The sequence below is a fragment of the Stegastes partitus genome, unplaced genomic scaffold, assembly GCF_000690725.1.
Source record: "Stegastes partitus isolate 25-593 unplaced genomic scaffold, Stegastes_partitus-1.0.2 Scaffold521, whole genome shotgun sequence".
Classification (NCBI taxonomy): Eukaryota; Metazoa; Chordata; class Actinopteri; family Pomacentridae; genus Stegastes; species Stegastes partitus.
This window is the reverse complement of record NW_007578252.1, coordinates 152,148-173,345: the sequence shown is the minus strand read 5'-3', so window position 1 is coordinate 173,345 and position 21,198 is coordinate 152,148. Positions and strand designations below refer to the sequence as shown.

At 41.4% G+C, this 21,198-nt stretch overlaps 1 protein-coding gene across 1 annotated transcript in view; it reads right to left on the bottom strand.

The window, feature by feature from the left end:
- Positions 1 to 16,869, bottom strand: part of glis3 (GLIS family zinc finger 3) — a 17,301-nt gene extending 432 nt beyond the window's left edge. The window contains exons 1-9 of the mRNA XM_008287787.1: positions 16,784 to 16,869; positions 15,908 to 16,348; positions 15,077 to 15,245; positions 13,890 to 15,000; positions 7,890 to 8,051; positions 7,674 to 7,784; positions 3,915 to 4,056; positions 3,673 to 3,745; positions 373 to 508 (exon numbers count right to left, since the gene is read on the bottom strand). Of these exons, the coding sequence (XP_008286009.1) occupies positions 418 to 508; positions 3,673 to 3,745; positions 3,915 to 4,056; positions 7,674 to 7,784; positions 7,890 to 8,051; positions 13,890 to 15,000; positions 15,077 to 15,245; positions 15,908 to 16,271 (2,223 nt within the window). The 5' untranslated portion in view covers positions 16,272 to 16,348; positions 16,784 to 16,869 and the 3' untranslated portion in view covers positions 373 to 417. The remainder of the gene's footprint in view (positions 1 to 372; positions 509 to 3,672; positions 3,746 to 3,914; positions 4,057 to 7,673; positions 7,785 to 7,889; positions 8,052 to 13,889; positions 15,001 to 15,076; positions 15,246 to 15,907; positions 16,349 to 16,783) is intronic.
- Positions 16,870 to 21,198: the final 4,329 nt, after the last annotated feature.

The window sequence follows — 21,198 nt, the reverse complement described above, 5'->3', positions numbered from 1 at the left end:
AAAAAAAAAAAAAGAAGTGTGTTTCTAAACACCTCGTCAATATCGCCGTAGCTGTCAAGTCTGGGGGGGAAAGAGGTGATATCTATTTAAAGGTACACAGAATGAAGGTGCCTGATTCTGTCTAAGTAGAAAAAAATCACCAGCCACCTGCTACACATCATAAAGATATCCTGCGCGATTAATGTGCATGTGAGAAAATCTGTTCAACGGATTGTCAAGCCGCCCACACGTTCGCTAATAGGCTCTTCAGATGTGAAACTCGCACATTTTTCAGAAGCCTCGTCCCCTTTGGCACAACTGTGTTTACATCTGTGGAGCGAGCATTTTCGCAAACTCCCAAGAATAAATGTCGATCGTAAACCTTGCGACTACCTGCGCCGTGAGCCGCCGGGTCGGGCGGCCGGCTGGGCGGCTGCTTCAGATCACGGTTGTTCTGCAGGGATGGCCCAGTGGGAGGATGCGGGAGGCAGGTGGAAGAGCGAGGCCCACGCTGGTCCCCGGGGAAGAGCTGGTGAGGGGAAGGATCAACACACCTGAAATGTTTTAAACTTAAGTAAATACACTGATGTGGTGTTAAGATTTCTATTTTTTTTTAACCCTAACCCTTTCTTTGTTATTGAAACAACAACAACAACAACAAAAACAGACATCTCTGTATGGCTACGTCTTAATGAAACTCAACAGCAATTAACTTTTGTGTTGCTTTTGAAATGCATCTCATATTTTAACAAGAAAACAAGGGAGACAGTGAAGGCTCATGCACACATACAATTTCTTGTAGTGCGTAGGAGGAAATATCCACAGGTAAAAGAAGAGACAACTAATGCACACTGTCGTTTATTTATTTATTATTTTTTTACCTTATGAAAGTCTATGAAACTAAATGCTATATTTAAAAAAAAAAAAAGTACTGCAGGGACAGCGTGCATTAGCTCGCTCTTCTTCTAAACTTGTGTTTTTCTTTTTTTTAAATCTCACCCAATTGAATAATGGGTTACAGTATTTTTGCAGGGTGCTTTTTAAAAAAATTGGTATTGCTTTTCTTGTGTCCGTCCTCTGAGCTACCTATGGGTCAGTGTATGAAGCTTTATTTAAAAAAACAATATGCAATAGAAAATACTAAGCAATTTCTATAAAACTCTATCAACCTATATATCAAAAATCACTTTTGAAGGGTATCATAATCTCCTTTTAAACCACTTATGCTAAATATCAAAGGCAAAGGAAATAAAAAAAATGCCCAAGTTTACAACTGCATCACCCCTTTGCTACCCTTCAATTACAATTTTGCAATTTTATGCACAAGCAGCATTTTCACAAGCAGCTGTATTTGACTAATTCCACATTTGCCACAGTTTCACACAAACACATAGTTTCCATTTGGCTGCAAATGCATCCACCGCGTCATAATGACAAGTTCACATTTTGCACAATCTGTGTACATTTAACAATATCGGTTCCATGGCCGGACCTGTCCAGGGTGTCCCCTGCCTTCACCCTGAGTCAGCTGGGATAGACTCCAGCCCCCCATGACCCCAGTGAGGATTAAGCGGTGTATAGATGATGGATAGATGGAGGGTTCTATGACTGTTTGATAAACTGTCATCACTTATGACAGCCCTCAGTCCTTGGCTTGTGCTTGTGAACACATCTCCTGTTTGTTTCCGACGTGATGGGCTCGTATTTGGAAGAAAAAAAAATCAAAAATCAAAATAAAGATGCAGAAAGCTCCTTCTGTCATCTCAAACTTTTCTGTCCTCCCTACATCCATGCAATAAGCAAAGAAGCCTTCACGTGTTCCTCTGCCTCTCCTATGACACTTTGTGACCCACCGCACAGCTGATTTAACCCTTAGTTTTCTGCATGGCCTAGTTTAAAGGTCCTATATGGTGAAAGTCCATTTTTATTCTGTTTTGTGGTTGTTATAAACTTTGAGGTGTAAAATAAAGAATGTTAGATATGTAGACCGACTTCTGCCATTCTTTAAGCTTTGGCTTTCAACCACAGACACAGACGACATTTTTTTTTCCCTGAAAGAGGCAGGAACAGCAGCAGCTTATTGGTTTTTAGAGCCCATTTAGAGCTAAAACCAGGGCTTATACAGCCATGGTGAAGGGAACTATCAATGCAGTGTTTTAAACTAAAAGACACACTGTGGAGACATAAGACTTTGATTAACTCGCTGAAAAGGGGCCCAATATGGAACCTTTACATATAATCTAAAGGCATGAATTATCTTGATATTTGCAATCAAACATATAGCTTCTGCAGCGTATAGAAAAAACACAGGTGATGTAGTTATCAGGTTCATGGATTCTCTGATTTAACTATCAAGAGAGACACTCTGCACTCCACTGTGTGCGGCACAAGCTCATTCATGGCTTTCTCCAATACAACGGTGCAAGTCTATGCCTGCAGTATGTTCCTTCGGCACTCTTTTTTAGTCGATAATAAATCAAGACCTCTCCATCTGTCTTTGTTGTAAACTGCTACTACAAAGGAGACTTCCTGCTTTACCGCACTGAACATTTTCTCTTGGCGAATAGTTAGGTATGCAACTGAAGTTTAACATCTTTTAAAAGACGAAAAAAAATCAAGGACGCTGCTTTCAGTAGTCATTGTTAAATACAGATGATTAAACCAGTCAGTTTAAATATTACCCAGCGGCCATTGTAGCTGACGCCCCTGCTGTTAACACATTTGCATGAATAGTTGGCGATAACCTGCCAAAGTTTGCCGACAATATACGCTGTAGTGAGTGAAAGGAATCCCAGAGAAGTGTACCGAAAATGGCAACAAGGATTTTACAATTGATTTAACATCTAAAAAAAAAAAAAAAGTAATTACAGCGCTCTCTCTCTTCTCCCTCTGGACCTTAAATTGTATTTTTTTTAGACTTTATGATTCACTTATTGAATTCCTCAGCCGCTCCAGTCGGTGGCTATAGCATCCATTAATGCTAGCGGTCCAGACCAATGAGGCAAGGCGAGGTCTGCTTTCACAGGCCGATTGTCTACACAGAATCCTGCAGTGAATGCTTTGGCCTACCGCTGATATGAGAACAATCAAAGCCAGTGAGGAGCCATGAGCATCTGGCTGCTCGAGACGACAGAAATCCTTTATCACATGCTTTGAAGTGTATGGATGAAGGGATGTGTTCCTATGGGGGAAATGCGCCGCTTTGCCATTCCCAACCTAAAAAAATAAAAAATAAAAAAAGCCTCTTCCCAGCCATAGCATCCACCCAAATGAACAAAAACAAACAAACAACAACAACAAAAAAAAGCCCACAACCCTTTGGATTTTAGTGCAAAGTAGTGCTTTAAACTGATTATTCTAATTATGAGCTTATAGTCTTGAATCCATGACAACCAAATGCTTAAGTTAATCAAAAGAGAGAGAAAAAAAAAGATTGGTGAAGCAGTCATGGTTAAACTTCTAGCTGTGCCAATGGGAATACGAAATGAAAAGAAGACACAACTTGGCTTACCGAGTAAAGCTACCTGCTCCGAGTATTTACTTACATTTTAAGGCAATGAATAAGTAAGCAAACAGCCTTTACCGACAAGATGGTGTGATGACATTTAAATAAAAAAATCTGAATAGTTTGTTCTGTAACTCAAATGTAAACCCTCACACAATGCTTATAAAAACAAAGGAAATCCCCAGTACCTGTAATTATCCTGTAAGGAGAACAACAGAGCCAGGTGAGGATCGCTGTAGGAGTCTTGTCCCTGTGGAGCAGCTGAGGAACAGGGATGACAGATACTTCAGGGCTGTCCACCAAATGGATAAACCTATTACATGCACATGGTTGCAGGGGGAAGTGCTTACGTATCTACTTCTTTTTCCCTTTTTTTTTTTTTCTTTAAATATCAAACACATTAATGCAATGAGCCGGAGCTTAGACATACCAGAGTATGACTCACGGGAGGCACCAGGGGACGTGTTCAAGTTGTTGTCTAGCCTTGCCAGAGGAGAAAGGCTTGGTTGTAGAGGGTGGATGGTTAAACAGTCTGTCAGCGTGTCCTGGGTCACATCGGCAGTGGATTTCATCTACAGAACGGCACATAGACATACAGTTGTTCACATACGCTTGTAAAGACCGTGTATAGCGCGGCGGCCTTGAGCTTCCAGTGACGAAAACTCTTCATTATCTACGCTGGACTCGCTGAAATATGTGCATCTTTTCAGCAAAAAAAACAATCAAAGAATCCAGATTCTTTCATAGATCTGTTATAGGTCTTCTGGAAATATGACAAAATCAAAATCAATGTACATACCCCAATACTAATATTGGTACCTCAACTAGACGGTTTTGGTGGCTGTCTGCAATCCTCTTGACAAAACTGGCACAGTTAAACTACATTTGGTGCCTTTCTGACACAGACTTGTTTCTTTATCACAGTTCACAGGTTCTTGATGGGGTTTAAGTCAGGGATTTGGGGAGACCAGTTTAAAACTTTATTTCTAGCCCAATTTAGACATTTCTTTACCACTTTTGATGAGTCTGGGGTCACTGTCTTGTTGGTTTTCCTGAAGAATGTGAAGGTAATCCTTTTCCTACATGTGTCCACTTACTTTGAGTAGAGCACCAGTTCCACTGGCACCAAAACAGCCCCAGAGCATAATACTACCACCATCATTGTGGCCAACTGGCTCGCTTTTTGTTTCATCTGACAAGAGAACTTTCCTCCAGAAGACCTTTTCTTTATCAATTAAGGTTCTCCTTCTGAGGAAAGAGCTTTCTTCTTGCATGGCGGCCTCTCGGCCCATAGCGATGTAAAACATGCTTGACTGTGGAGCTCGACACCTGCAGCTGCTTTAGATTCATCGCAGACCTTCTTTACAAGTGCATCAGAACCAAAACAAACAGACTCAAGAACAGCTTCTTCCCAAAAGCCATCACCACTCTGAACTCACAAATGCACTGGCATCACAGTCCACCCCAGCCCCCCCCATCTACCTCATATCCACCTACTGTAAACCCTACAAATGTGCAATACCATCAATGACCATGATGTGCAATATTTTTCTAAATCCATACTGTACATATAACCTATACTGTATACTGTATATATAACTTATCTTATTTTTTATACTTAAATCTCTTCTATTTTTCATTTTTTTGCTCTTTATTTTGTACTTTATTATGTATGGCACTGACGGAGCTGCTCTCAATCTCATTGTACTTGTGTATAGTGACAATAAAGGCATTCTATCTATTCTATCTATTTTGGTTGATTCTTGGTTGACTCTAGACCAGGGGTGTCCAATCCTGGTCCTCAAGGGCCACAATCCTGCATGTTTTAGATGTTCCCCTCTTCCAACACACCTGATTCAAATGATCAGGATCGTTATCAGGCTTCTGCAGAGCTTGATGATGAGCTGATCATTTGAATCAGGTGTGCTGGAAGAGGGAAACATCTAAAAGATTGGACACCTCTGCTCCAGACCATCCTGACCAGTTGTCTCTCAGCAGCAGGTGATAATTTGTGTTTTCTTTCTGATTGTGCACTTTATACTTAAAAAAGTTGTTTGCACAGATGATTTTGGGATTAACAGATGCTTTGAAATGGCTTTAAGTGACTTTCCTGACTTGTTCATATCAATGATTTGCTTTTTTAGATCTGTGCTGAGCTCCTCAGACTTTCCCATTGTCGCTCTGTGACTGAGCAGCAGCTGTAGTCATTAAAAAAATTCAGCGTTACAGCAGTTCATTTGACACTTAAGACTGCCATGATATACATGATCGTAACAAGTGTGTGTAATGTTTTGTTCACAACTGTAAACAATGATAAACAGCATAAACAGTGATGAGATTCTGGCAGAATTTTGATTTCGTCTGTCTGCTAATATTATAGTCTGAGTATGTTTATTCTACAATATTTTAACAGTTAATCATATATAATGTATAGAATGTCTTGTTATTTTTGTTTAGGAGTTTTGATTAGTTAGATCTAACCAAAACATCTTCAAGTCTAACACATCTGATTTATTAGGACGAGTCCTCTGGCAGGTCACCTTGAGCACTTTTTGTTTTTAAATGCTAAAAAGCTCCGTTCATATATCATCCGAACAGGAAAAGTCAGTGTTGCATTAGCGGTGGCTGAGCCATTAATTCTTCAGAAAATCCAACTAAAGCCATAATAAAATCAATTCAAAATTAATCTGGGAACCGATGTAATGCATCTTAAACGGGCATCCTGCCAGAAAATATGTTGCATGCAGCACCACTTTGCCTCTCACTTCCCACATTTGCTGCTACTCCAAGTATCAAATAAAGAAGACATATTTATACGGGAAAAGCCTATTACTTATATTTTGGACTCGAGCCGATTTACTACCATCAGAGAAGGCGAGAAAAAAAATGCTAATTATGGGTTGTATACAGCATATGGGATAGAATTTCGCAGTTAACCTTTTAAAAAGCAAGTATAATATATAATCTGTCATGCAGGGAGACTGCGCCCCGTATACAGGGGCTGTAGTCCCTGACGTAGCGGTTGTGGGTTCGAATCCCGCCTACTGTCATTTGCTGCAGGCCTCCCCCCACTTTCCTATCTTATCTTTCATTGCTCTGTCAACAAAAGCGAAAAATAATCTGTCATGACAACCACACGTGAAATCATAATTACATTAAACATTTTAGATAGAAGAAGTTGAGCACACAGGAGACGCAAAATGTCACTTTTTTTAGTAACAACCCACCTCCTTTGTCTGTATCTATGGCGACATAAGCCTCGGTGCTAAAGAGCATCACATGCAAAAATAAGAACTGCATCACTGCGGTGCCATAAAGTAAAACTATGAAGCAAATGCAATGGAGTGGCCCCTAGGGACAGAAAAAAATAAAGAAAACTAGAGGAAAACTAAATAAAATCATGAAAATGGAACAAGGATATGACAAATAACATAATTACATGTATTTTGGTTTGACCTATTTCTGTCAGTGGTAACCCAAGTGTGTGTTAGATATTTTCACCTAACTGCATGCTAGATTTACGTCAGTTAAAGTTAAAGTAGATGACATGTTTCCAACACGGTGAGATGGAAGGAAACAGCTTACTGTCAGCTAATTAGGACAAATGAAAGTACAATGAAATGAAATTTACAATACGTGTCAGTGTGATTTATTCCCTGTTCATGTCTGTGATGTAGACTTGCTGTCACCGCTCGTGAGCTTCAGTCAACACGAAAAGTTTGTTTTTATGACAGCAAGTGTTTTACAAATCTGGTTGAACTTAATGCTCACTGTCAGTCAGCGCTCACTGAGCTTCGTATTATAATTGTGTGTTTTTATAAGTAATATATATTTTCAAGAACAATATTGTTTGCTGGAGTTTGCATGTTCTCCCCGTGCAGCGTGGGTTCTCTCCGGGTTCTCCGGCTTCCTCCCACACAGTCCAAAAACATGTTGAGGTTAATTAGTGATTCTAAATTGTCTGTAGGTGTGAATGTGAGTGTGCTTGGTTGTCTGTCTCTAAGTGTAGCCCTGTGATAGACTGGTGACCTGTCCAGGGTGTCCCCTGCCTTCGCCCTGAGTCGGCTGGGATAGACTCCAGCCCCCCGTGACCCTAGTGAGGATTAAGCGGTGTATAGATAATGGATGGATGGATATTGTTTGCTCTTAAAAAAAAACAACAAATCGTGGATTGTGTTCAGGCACTTGCCTTCTTCCGTAACTGTCGCTCTTTTGTCGAATGGGACTTCATGTGTTTCCTCAGGGAGCTGGGATCAGTGTAGCGCTTTGCACAGCCGGGCACCTGGCAGGCGTACGGCTTCTGTACAACACAGCATGTATAGACACTTACTGAAGGCCACACTGACGCAAAGCATCGAAGCGGCGTCCAGAATTGTATGTGCATTCGTGCCGGGCTGCCACTCACCGTGTCCAGGTGTGTGCGCTGGTGCTTAGCTCTGTCACTCGAGTTGCTGAAAGCCTTGTGGCATCCCGGGTGCTGGCACATGTAGGGTTTCTCCCCCGTGTGGCTCCGCAGGTGGATCTTGAGGTTTTCGAGCCGGGAGAAAGCCTTCTTGCAGCCTTCAAACTGTGAACACAGAGAGGGCAGTTGAAGCTACCGCAGTTTAAGAATCCTTCAACAAATACATGCATGTTTTTAAAAAGAGGGAGTGATTATTGGAGTGCATTGCGTTTTGGCCCGCTGCTTCCACCCGGTGCAATATTCAATATAAACTCTCCGAGCATCTCTAATGTGAGGTTGTGCATATTGTACCCTTGGAGTATCTGCATGTTTGCTGGAATCACCACTGACAAAAGGCTGCTGACCTCAGTGTGTGTGGGAGGGAGTGGAATAGGAAATATAGAAATCATCTGAATAGAAAAATTACTGTCATTTAGTTTCAGCCTGACATTCAAGGTGGCCGTAACTGTTCATTGCTGGTTTCACGGCTGACTGGAAAGCAGCTGTAAGTCAGCAAAACCTTGAGAGGGAAAACATTTGGGGAGACAAGTGAATTTCAGTTTTATGGCAAATTAATGCGATCCATTCAGGACTGGTGCTCCTGGTTGTCGTGACCGGACCGGTACATTGTCTTTATAGGTCTGAGTATCACGCAGAGACGTTGCCACATGTCACTACTTACATCATATATTTTGTGGATCTGTACTTACACTTTGCATGACTTTTATTTGGATGTTTGGGAAATGCTGAGATGCAGGAATTTAGGAAAATACAACCAGAATAATCACTTCCTGCCCAATTAGGATCCTTAAGCTACTTAACGAGCACTCTTTTTGTGCTCAAGCTTGGAAATAACACACCACGAAACAAATAGCAAATGCTGAAACCCTATGATTGCAATCATAATCTAGGACTTCAGTAAAGTCGTCTAAATGTTACTGAACCAAGTTTTCTGTTTTCCAATGCAGTCCGGCAACAAAACGCTGTCACAGTAATATCTTTAAATGGATACAATCATGGGGACTTTGCACTGTAAGAAAAGGTCTATTTTATGATGATTAATTGGGAATTTAGATGCAGGCCTCCCAGAAAGAATCAAATGGATGAGAGTTTTAGTTCAGCGAATTCAAACTTCAGAAAAACTACAGCTTTAAAAAAAATTCTGCGTTCACTTCAGGTTTTATATTTAACACTGACAACACATTTTAGTGATTCGTTTGATAGTTGCAGCGTCACCAGCAGGGGTCAGTATTTATACACGCATGATATATTGTTTTGTTTCCCATCTTCTGTCTTGCATCACCTTGACAGCAGTTGATGGCGATAAATTACAAAAAAAAGAATAGAGAAAGTCACATTTAGCAGATTTGATATGTGATACCACAGCTTCTGTATAAAGCTACACATGTGTCTGGGGGTTTTTACGGAAAATACTAATACCACAGTAATCCCAAACAACGAAACTGCTCGCTCTCTTTTTTTTTTTTTGCATGTGACCACAGTGACTTCACTGCTAAAACATGTGAATCATCAAAGCTGTTCTGTTGTAAGGGCAGGACCTTAACTCTCCCTCTTCCTGTTCACAGGGGATTTGGAATGTCCTTACTAAGCCTCATGGGCAAAACACTCAGACCATGTCCGATATTGTTATTCTTCCTCCAAGACTGGATTCCTCACATACTGATACCTCTCGGTCATCACTGCCAGAGCCAAATTAAAATGATTTTTTTCTTTCTTCCCGGTATTACACATGCTTGCCATTCTTTCTCTATTATCTGTGACTCTAACCAGTCATTGCAGTTGAACTTAAAAATTAGTTACCACTTTTAGCTAAATTTTGTTTCCATGGGAGCTATTTATGGCTAATTAAACGCCATGCCAACCACTTATGAGGCTGGAAAATGAGTATAGTGTAGGTTGACCAGGACTGGATATGAAAAATTCTTGATATTTTGTCGAAGCAAACAGATTAAATTGGAAATTCAATAAATCGAAAAAGCCCCAAATGACAAATAGTTCACATAACTTCCTTCTATGAATGAGAGTAATTGTGGGGTAGTTTATACAATTCTGTCCTGTTACCTTAAATGCTCCTTCTCAAGGGGGTTACAGTGGCAAAATACACCAGGACTAAATATAGATTGAAGAAAATAATTAAGAACAGACCGCTCAACTAAAGCGCCCCAAGAAAAACAGGCCAGACAGAGATAAATAGCGTCTCACAACCAAAGTGGACAGACCAGCAAAAAAAACAAAAAAAAACAACAGCACAAAGCTAAAATCCTGCCAGAAGTATCCAGAAGTAGGTAACTGTGTAACGCTCTCTCTCTCTCCATCTCATGAAGCTCTCATACAGCACAGAGGGCTTTTTAGCTTGTCACAAGGGATGTTTGGGCTGAAAAGAAAGCAGTATGGCTCCTCAGTGGAGATGAGTGCTACAGCCAGCTTCTGACAGGTCCTGGCAGGTACTCATGCCCAGGCTGAACAATGACAGCTGCAGTCTGTGCCAGCAGGCTCTGTCCGGTGCCCAGTCTCACTCTGAGGTCAATTCACTCTGGACTCCACTCTTCCCCCGTTTCATCTGTGATATTTCTACCCCCTTTTTTTTTTTGCTCTTTTTTGGTTTTACATCTTTTCTTCCAAATCTCTGCCTGCATTGGCTTTTAAATTCCTGGTAGAAAGCAGCATGGGAAATGGTTTTTCACTCAAAAAATAGGACAGAATGAATAAAACGGAATAATATATATATTGTATGAACCTTTTTAAAACTATAAGCTTAGCAAACTATCATAGTATGGTATCATACTTGGAGCTTTTCATGATGGTTTGGAGCTCCTGGATCAATAAATGTTTACAATATGCTATACCAGGCATGTGGATAATAGTGATTTATCCAACTCAGGCTAGGATTCATTCTTTTTTTCAATCACAAACTTGATTTACCTTCATTAAATTAAAAAAAATCCAATGAGACCAAATTATTTGTCTACAAAAGTCAAATACTGACAGAGCCAGTACTATGAAAATCCCCTCCAGGTACTCAAGCATCACTTCCTGGTGCCAAAACCAACTCAGTTTCCTCCAAACAATTAAAAGGATGGCGCTTAAAATGCTGTCAAACCTAAAATCTCACCAGACTTTTCTTCTAGTTTCAATAACAGGGCTCCAATTACAAGCTGCTGCAGAGAAATTTAGCGGATTAAGGAGAAACTAAGGTTTTTTATCATCAATCAACACAAAAGGACTGAGTGATCACAGCAAACCAAAGCACTGATTAATGCAGACTGAAAGAAAAGAGATTAAATAAAGTTAAAATGTATACCGATGATTGTTTTTTACTTATCATTATGTATTTTAAATTCTGTATAATTAATGTAAAATCAAAACACATTTTACTCTGAGACTGATATTAAAGATTTTTCTTTGTTATTTTTCTTTATTTATTTTTAAATAGCTGGAGTCGTAGCGGAAAACTACTACTACTAATTCCAGAAAACAATCCATCTCCATTACTTGCAATATGTGCAAAAAAAGCACAGAATGGTACTAAAAAATCGCAATGAATGTGCTTCCTCACCATAACTATGACTATGCCTGTAAAACCTTATATGCTTAAATCATAGTGACACATGCAAATAGGCCGGTGAGTCAAGGATATATTAACAAACTGCTCCTCAGTTAAAGGGATTGCGAGGTACAAGTCTGGGCCTGCCCTATATGTTCACTGTGTAACGAGAGCCACCTCATTGTTCTGCTGCCGGCTGGAACATTTCATATATCATGCAGCGGTTTATTCACCTGCCAATCATCTCGGGCTCTGCATCCTAGTTACCTGCTTCCTGAAGCCATTCTCACTGTTTTGATTCGGCATCTAACATTTTGCTTAAACTTTTCAGTTGAAGTAATCGCATGCACAAACTCTGGTCGATGAAACGAGAAAAAAAAAACATAAAAACAGGCTGAACTCTTGGCATAATGTTCAGCCCCGATCTGAAACGGATCCACACAGAGTCATAATGTCTCATTAAAGTGCATGAGCGATAGGTCGAATGTGTTAACTTTTTCCGTCTATACTTAGAATTTGTCTGCAATAACAATACCACAAGCAAAAGTGTCACTTTGCATGAATTCTGTCGTTGGCAGTGGGCTGTGACCATGAATGATTGATCGCTCAGCAGGGAACACAGACCCATCCGCCGACTGCAGCCCCATGGCAACAGAACCGGCTCCAACTAATAAGTGAGTATTTTGGAGCGAAAGGTCGACTGCAGGTATGCACGCTGTTAATGATTGACTCGTCGAAAGCAGCGACACGAAGCATGTTTGGCCCGCGGTTTAATTACTCATCTAAGTCTCAAGCATTTTCACAGCGGGAGCGAGGAAAGGACAATAAACGCGTAATTTTCAGCAATGTTAGCTATGTGGCCCGAGAGGTAATTTGTCTGACGGTCAGTCGGTTCCGCGCTTTGGTCTAGAATTTAATATTTCACAACGTCTTTGGTTCAGACAGAATGAGCTCTCCACTGAGTCTGGTGACCCTCCAACTCTTCTTTTAGCTCCATCACCGGGTTGACATGTGCAGAATTTGGTGAAACTCTCAACTAGTATTGGATGAAAGCCTCGTTACCCAGATGGTGAATCATAATGACTTTGGTTAAATCCTCCACCAGGTCAAAGTTTTCATTCTTCCTATGAAACATTTCAACATCTATCCAATGACTTTGCACAAATTCAGGTGCAGACAGCCTCACTGATCATCCGATACTGTTCACTGATTTTCATGTCCTCTTCCTTTTCTTTTAGTAACACTGGCTCATCATTGTGTTTGGCTGTAATTTGAATGTCTGAACCACAATGACTTGTGAAATTTCATATTTATTGTCCCCTCAGGATGAGCTGCGCTTGCACTTTGGGGATACCCTGACTTTTTTAAAGCCACCATTAGATGTCGAATACTTTTTGTATCTGCAAAAGCGATGAAACCCCATATTAGCCTCAGCTGTAACTGTAACTGTTAATGTTGCTGTTGCATTAGCAAATACTACACTTGCCTAATGGGCATGATGAAATGGTAACGCTAGCATTTAGCTCAATCATCGCTGCTGTCGGTAGACTCTTAATCTTGTTTCTATATTTCACACTGAACCTGGAATCTCTGCAGCGTGAAATCTTTCTTGTTACGTTCACCAACTAAAATAACCAAACTGCAAAGTCCTGTTTGAACTGCAACACATCAGAGAGAACCGCATCATTCATCTCAGAGACACAAAGCTCGGTAATTCATCAATAATCGAGCCCATGGATAAACTCTAAATCTTTGGCCAAAGGAGCATGCCAGACTACGGGGCATCACCTTCCCAGAACCACAGCCAAGTTTTGTCAGACGGTGGCCTGGCAAACTCCTGGCTGTTGACAGGCCCAGTAGCTACGAGAGCACCATGGTGCAATGCCAGATCTAAAGTGCTAGGCCTCCTTTGTGCTGATTTAATAACTATATAATTGACTTAACTCCCATGTCAATTATCACAGAGCTCCGCTAATTACCCCGTGGCTTCAGTTAAGAGGAGAGAGCGGCATTATTTCTGATCTAAACCTTGGCTGTAAACCCAAAGAACATGAAGGCATTTACCCTAAAAAAAAAAAAGGGCTTTTTTTTTTCTCCAGCAGGCTGAGGCATTAAAGTCTTCAGCTAGACACTGTGGCTTTGAATGGAACACTCAGAATTGAACTCAGTGAGCTCTGACATTCATCATGTTCCTGCTTTGACTGCATTCACTGCCGTCTCACAAATGAATAAAAAATAAATAAATAAAAAATTCATGTGATTGAGAGGGAGCTCGCTATGCGCATTGTTAGGAAGGGAGCTATATGAGATGTTATTTCAAAGAGGCAGAGAAATAAAGTATGAAAATAAAGCATTGAATTATGTTGCGTGAAAAGAGACGACGTGGCTGCGGGGTGTACCGAGCACTTGTTGGGTTTCTCTCCTGAATGGACCCTCATGTGGATAAGGAGCTTGTATCGGGCGTTGAAAGGCTTGAAGTTGCGCGGACAGCCCACCCAGTAACATGTAAAATCCTCAGCCTTCCTCTGGTCCACATGAAGCTTTTCTATGTGCCTCACCAGCTCCTCCTTTTGGTCGTAGACCGCACTGCAATCCAACCACCTGCAGCAGTGGGACCCGTAGTCCTCCAGCTCTCCCTCTTCTTCTTCCAGCATCGGGATCTGGGGTAAAAAGCTGACCCCGTGTCTGGGAGGAACCATGGGAGCTTGCGTGTCCTGAGAAGGGGGCTTTATTCTACCGTGATGTCTGGCGAGCTGGACGTGCTGGTGTGAGTGGTAGGGTGGCGGAGGCCCGTGTGGAGTGGCAGCCTCTTGGACGGTGCTCAACAGAGCTGGCTCTAACTGTAGAGGTGGCAGCATATTGTTGGCGGTTTGGCTGCATCTGTCTGAAGTCTTCTCCAGCACCCCTCCTTCATCGGGGAGGCACTGCTGCTCCACCACCATGTTAGCCATCTGGCTCTCCAGACCCCCTCCCTCTTCAAGCATCTGCATACGGCCGCACTCCGACTGCGGGGCCAGGGCTGGCGCGGTGTAGGGATGGGTCTGGGGGATGCAGCGGCCCCTCACGCCCAGAAAGTGGCCGTAGCTCTCCGACTGAACGGGCGAGAGCGTGGGGTGGGAGGCCGGAGAGCTGCGGGAGCCGTTGATGTAAGCCACGAGCGAGGTAGGCGAGGTGCGTATGATGGAGTTGAAATCAATGCCCATGACATCCGACAGAGGCGACATGGACAGAGCTCTCTTCTTCGCGCGAGACTGTCTGGGGCTTCCGGCCTCGCCCGCGAAGAGGTACGAGGGCAGGGAGGCGGAGGTGCTCGTGGTGCCGGACATGGCCGTGCCGGGGGAAAGGCTGAGCTGCTCCACGCCCTCGCTGGCCTGAGCGGAGCTCTGAGGTAGTCCCAGGGGAGGAAGCACGCGGTAACCATATGGCCAATCATGTCTGCCACTAAACATCGACTGCGTTTCGAACAGACTGAGGGTGGTGGATGCCAGGGACTCTCTGGACAGTACGGATCTGAAAAGAAAGATTTGTTTTACTAACATAAAACTCTCTCTGGTGAGCTCATCATCGCTTAGCATATACTGATTACCTGGCATCCGTGTGGGGAATCGGCACGCTGTGAGACTGAGGATGAGGCGCTGCAGGCCCCGCGGTATAGCGTTGGCCTGTGACAACCGCCATGGGACTGCTGGTGACTGTTAGGTTAACAGCAGCTGCCTGACCAAATACATCCATGGCAGGCCCAGACACGGGGCAATCTGCTGGACACAAGCCCAGAATTTAATAAATAAAATATCCACATGGGAGCTACTTCCCCCTTCTCTCCCCTCCTGCAAAAAAAGGTCACAGCAGAGGAACAACTTTGACTCTCATTCAACAAATTTCCACAAAGCAGTTCAAAGTGTGAACATAAAATTACACAACTATGTGGAAAAGACACTAAACCAAACTGAAATGCAGCATTTTCAGTCAGTTTCTTTTTGAAAGGTTTATAGAGTGCAGTGTGGAATTTCCCTCTCAGAACAGAGACACTGCTCTGCTCGGCTCGGCTCTGCTCTGTTAATCACTAATGAGCTTTTCACCTCCTTCCACTTTTCAGTAGAAAATTTAGGGACAAGCTTTATGCTTGGTAAATTATCAATAAATAAGGGAACAGAAGGTCTCGCAAGAAGACAGTGAGGTTGTGAGGAGCACAATGAGACTAAATGAAGGGTGACGATAGTAAATCCCTTATGATTCTGGTGAAGTCGTGAAGTTTATCCAGCTCTCAGTCTGAGTTAAAAACGCAGCCGGTTGATGTTTTGAGCTCCTGAATTGCTGCACAATTAAACTGCTGATCTGACTAAAGTTGTATTTTGCTCACGCGCGCCCGTCGGGTCAGTCTGAACTTTTCAACCCTTCCGACGAGTCGTGTTTTTACCTCTGAAGCTGTTATTAGAGGAGCAGAGTCGGGTCTGTGTGCTGGCCGTCCCCGCTGTGTTCTGAGGATGATGAGCAGCAGGTGAAGCAGTCGACATGTTGAGATGCTTTCCGTTGGTCAACACTCGCCTGCGGAGGCTCAGGTTTGGCAGGACGACGTGGTTTCCGCTCTGTTTCCCAGAAGCCAAGTCGTGGATGGTCCCTCTTTTCGCTTTGTCCGTTCTCCCCGAGGAGGGACTGAGATTAGTCCTTTGTGGGGAGGACACGGGCATCCTGATGGACTGGGCCTGGTGTCCTCTGATCATGCTCAGCGATGGGGACACGCTGCATGGAGACACCAGCAGCTGACAGCCTTTTCCGCTCATGGCTGAAGCAGCAGGAGTTTGGGAAGTTGTTTTGTACAGTTCGCTTTACGCAGAAAGCGGTGACCCGGGGCTCATGCCTGGGAAATTATACAACCACAACAAAAACATACAGTCTCAAATAAAGTTTGGATGAATCAAATATATAAATAGAGCGCTTAGAATTTGTACTTTGAAACCTCAAACCTGCCGGAAACCACTCAACCAAAACAAACTGTCCATTTTTTTGATAGTGTTTGAATAAGATTAACATATTTCAAACCTAAAATATTCAAATATATTTGCCATATTTGTGGACTTACAGGCTATTCCAACATGTCCAGCAGTATCACCATGATTGTAAACACATGGGTCATTTCAAAGTAAAAGCATCAGATTACAGGTTTTTCACTAATACTCATAAAAACAAGTTTCTGTTTTTACAAAATTACACCTAAAAGCTGCTCAAACTGTTAAAAACAAGGCCTCTGCAGCTTTCTCAGCGCACTGCTATTGTTCACGGCGCCTTAACTCACCTATTGTTGTTGTCGCAGGCACTTTCCACCAAAGTGACATGTCAGGATGAAATGTGTGCTGGAGTCCTCGGAGCTGTGACTGTGATCTGCATAAGAGATCAACAGCAGTGCTTCTCTCTCTCAGTTTTGTTTCTGCTGCTGGCGGTAAACTGAGCGCACACAAGTCAAGCCTCCGAGGAATCTGCGCGTTTGAAGCGCTGCGTCCCAGCTCTCCGCTCCGTTTCCAGGAACTTCTTCTTCTTGCGTCTGCACCGATTACACTTTTGCCCTTGACGCGGTTTCATGTGAACGACGTCATTTCGAACCGAGTGGACCTGAAGAGTAAATAATTAAAGTTTTTTTTCTTGTTCGTTACTAGTTTCAAGCCTGCAGTGCGTTTGTGCGCGTAAAAGACGTTGTTCAGGTGAGCGCGGACGCACATTGTGCCAAAATGAAAAGTGTGTTTTTACCACGAGTCACAGGAAATCTGTAGCTGTGTTTGAATGTTAAAAATCTTTCTTTTGACACCTTTTTTCAAACATGGGAGCACAAACACATTAAACAGGGACATGAACTCCTCCCCCAAGAAATCCTGAACCTCAAACATTTAATTTCCAGCTTTCTGGAGATATTTATGTACCACTTTGTCTCTTTTCTGCAAAACAAAAATAAAATTCAGGCAAAATGAGTGGCATAAACTGAGGAAAGAAGCCTCATAATTCCCCTTCTGGCCATTTAGATAAAGTTAGTTTTTATTTCAGGACTTTGAAAGTGAAAAAGTGAAAGTCAAATTATATCATTCATCAAGTTATCAATGATAATAAGGTGAAGTTATAGCTTTTGTCTCCTCCATTGTAAACTACTTGGCAATAATCAAACTGCTTATAAAGAATAATGTGTCATCTAACATTCATTTTGCAGTTAAAGTCAGAGCAACATCAAAATGTGAGAATAAACAACAAATGCACATGTTCTAAATGCTGATAGGGTGCATTCATGTGTATCCTGTAGTTTTAATAGTTTTCAAAACAAAAACTTGTGCTTTGATTCGATAGGCCTAATTTTTAAGATGACTTCAAGCCATCTGGTGTAACTTTAGTATTGAAAACAGCTCATCTTTGATGGCTGGTGAAAGAGTTTGGCGTCTGAATCCTCACGTCAGCAGCAGCAGCAGTCAATATAGATGCTGACGGGGGTGAAGGACTGTGAGCCGAGTCAGCTGTCAGGCTTTAAGTAGCAATGAAAAGAAGTATGGTGGTGATTTTGTGCATTGTGATGTACTTTTTTCTCCTCAAAGAAACTGAAATTTTAAAATATCTTTACGGTTCTGAAAAGAAGGAAAATGCAATCAGATGTATTCTCAGTGCATCAATTGCAGCTCAGAACACTCTGAGCCAAATCCAACCTGTAGCCATACGTTAATTTCTCTTCTGTATCCTTAACAGACTTCCTCACTTTATGACAGTTTGATTAAGTGTTATGCAAAACTCTATTTTCATTGTTGCCATCAGGTATTCCCGCTCATTCACAAGTTGTACATTTACTCAGGTACAGTACTTCGGAACAATTCTGAGGTACATTGACTTTACATGAGTGTCTCCATTTTGTGCTATTTTATACTTTCATTAGTCACTTTTAAGATTAGGATTGTACGTTGTGGATTGGATAACAAGTTTTTAAAATACAGCACATTTTTAAAAGATTCAACTATTGTTTTCATACACTTCTGATGTCTTGTAGAAAGCAGTGTGTTGTTGGGGTCACATTTCACATGAGCTCTGACTTGTTAACAGCTTCACCATACAGTGATTTTTCCTCCTCTAAGCTTGATACATGGTTCGATTGCAAATGTTCAAATGATCCGATATTTCAGCAAAAAGATTTTAGTGAAAAAGGTCAAACACTGAAAACAAAACAACTTGTCAGAACTTTCTCTCCCAGTAAACATCCCTACAGCCCTCAGATTTATCTGCTGTCCCCGTCCATAAAACTGTATACAAAAGAATTCAAAGTAGCTCCACCCGCAGCAGGGACATGCTGCTGTGCCTGATGTCATATATATCAGTCAAAAGAACTAAATCAATACCTTAACTTTAGTGCTTTACCAATTTTTATTTGCTCATATACTGTGAAAAACTATACAGTTAAAATCTGGCAGCAAAGGTGCAAGAAAAACACAAATAATACAATAAAAGTGACAAATATCTTTAAAATAATGATATTATATAGGCTTTAAATGCATTAAAATTATGCAATTTTATGGTCACACATTGTAAAAGAATAAATTAGTATTTGTAAAAATGTTAAAATTAAAATCCTAAATGAAAATAATATTAGTTTCCATTTTACAAGATATTAGTTGTAGCTAAAGAGGGGAAATCTTTAAAATAAGAGTTTTTTATAATTTTTTTGTTATTTTAAAACCATTTTTTAGTCTTTAATATACATATTTTCATGCCAATATCCAATAAATAATGATAATTTTTTTGTTGATTTAATGAAAAATACTGTCATTTTGTGGTGAAATGTAGACGAACAAATTATTATTATTATTATTATTTTAATTTAGTTTAATTTAATTTTTTTTTACCAGATTTTTTATTTGGAGTTATTTACATTTTTTGCCATTTTTTTTTATATCATTTTTTTTTACATTGAAAATGTATATTTTTTGGGGGATTTGACTAGATATTATCTGTCATTTAACATAACTAGAAAAACCTGTAAGAATGTAAAATTCCAGTAAAAACATTTTATTTTTTAGCCAGCATGGTTATGTATTTTTATTCAAAAGAGTTTTTTTTTTTTAATGCAGGAGCTTTGAAGTATTTTTTACATTACAACACTGACATTTCTACTCAAGTAAATGATATGAACAGTTCTCCCACTGCTGCTTGCTTGTGACTTTGTGCTGCACGAATCTGCTACCTGCTCTGTCTCCATTACACTTACCCACTCCTTCTCCTCTTCATCCTCCTTCTCCTCTCTCAGCCCTCCACATCAGTTCAGACCCCCATTGTCAGGCCTTTTTTTTTTTTTTCTTTCTCTCTCTGCTGGCTGCTGGAGTGTTTGCTCTGCGGACTCTGCTGCTCCAGGATGGCATGGAAACCGGCGTGTTTATAGAGGGAGGGAAGGTGACTGTTTTTGTTGGAAGCGGAGAAGGGGGCTCAGCAATAGTGACGAACCTTAAAGTTTGACAGACAGCAAGTGAAGACGCGTGCGGAAATAGATTTCGCCGACTTGTGTGACTTGAGTGGTGCATGACTAATTGGAGGCGGCAATCAGTCATAATCAGTGCTGAGAATCGGCGCTGATCAGAGTGGTGGGTTGCAGCTGAGGTGTGTGAGATGCTGCGACTTGTTCTGGCTTAATGTACTTTTCACTGTATTATCATCATCTCTCATGGTTTTATATATTTAAAAAAAAAGATCCCTGTGTGACTATTTACAGAATTAAAACATCTACTTTTGCAGGAAAACTCTTGAATATAAAGTGGTTGTTGATGAATGAAACCGATCACTCGAATACCTCTGGTGGCTCTAAAGGGGGCAACATTTAATTACAGTCTGTTAAAGCAGTTTAGGTGCTACATTTTTTTTTTTTCACCACTTTCACTCACCCACTTTTCCCATTCTGATGCCTCTAAAGCAGGAATGCATTGCAGAGCTGTGCACTGTTCCCTCTTTTGCCAGCAGGGGATACTATTAGTACACTAATGCAGGCTTGTAATCTGGTTAATACAACAGCTGCACCACGTATTTACTGACACAGAAAAAAGAATGAGGGAAGAAAAAAGAAAAGGCACGCAATAAAGGACAAAGAATGATGCTGGTGAAGGTCACAGAGATAAGACTGCGACTTGTTTACATAATTATATCAAATACTTTACATCTTCCGGGGATCTTGTTTGCTTCGAGCGGTGATTTCGCCTCTTCTTCCCTCGACTAAGTGAGTCACAGTGTGTTTGCAAATGTCACCGTGTAACAGGATGGTAAAGCATCTGAGCTGAAGGGAAGAACAACAACACAAATAGCCACTCGCTCTCTCTTTTCAGACGCTGACACTCGGAGCAGTCAACAAGTCCTCTGACCTTCGTGTGTCAGCGTGTAGTCGACAGCGTTTATATTTTACAGACGTTTCTGCCAAAATGAAACAAAACGTCACGTCCCCCCTTTTTTTTTAAAAACCAGAACTTTTAGGAGGATTATTTGAGGAGAACAAGGCGAGGCTGTGAATGCAGGGGAACAGAATGGAAAGCCCGACTTGAAGAGGACCAGATGAGATTTAAGTGTTGACCATTTGTGAAGAGCTCCATTTGTAGCAGAATTAATGCGGTAATAGACTCTCTACCACTTACAGAATCCATTTTCTCCCTCTTGATGACAGCATCAGCACTCCTGGAAGTAGCAACGCATTCATTCTGGTGTCAAGATGCG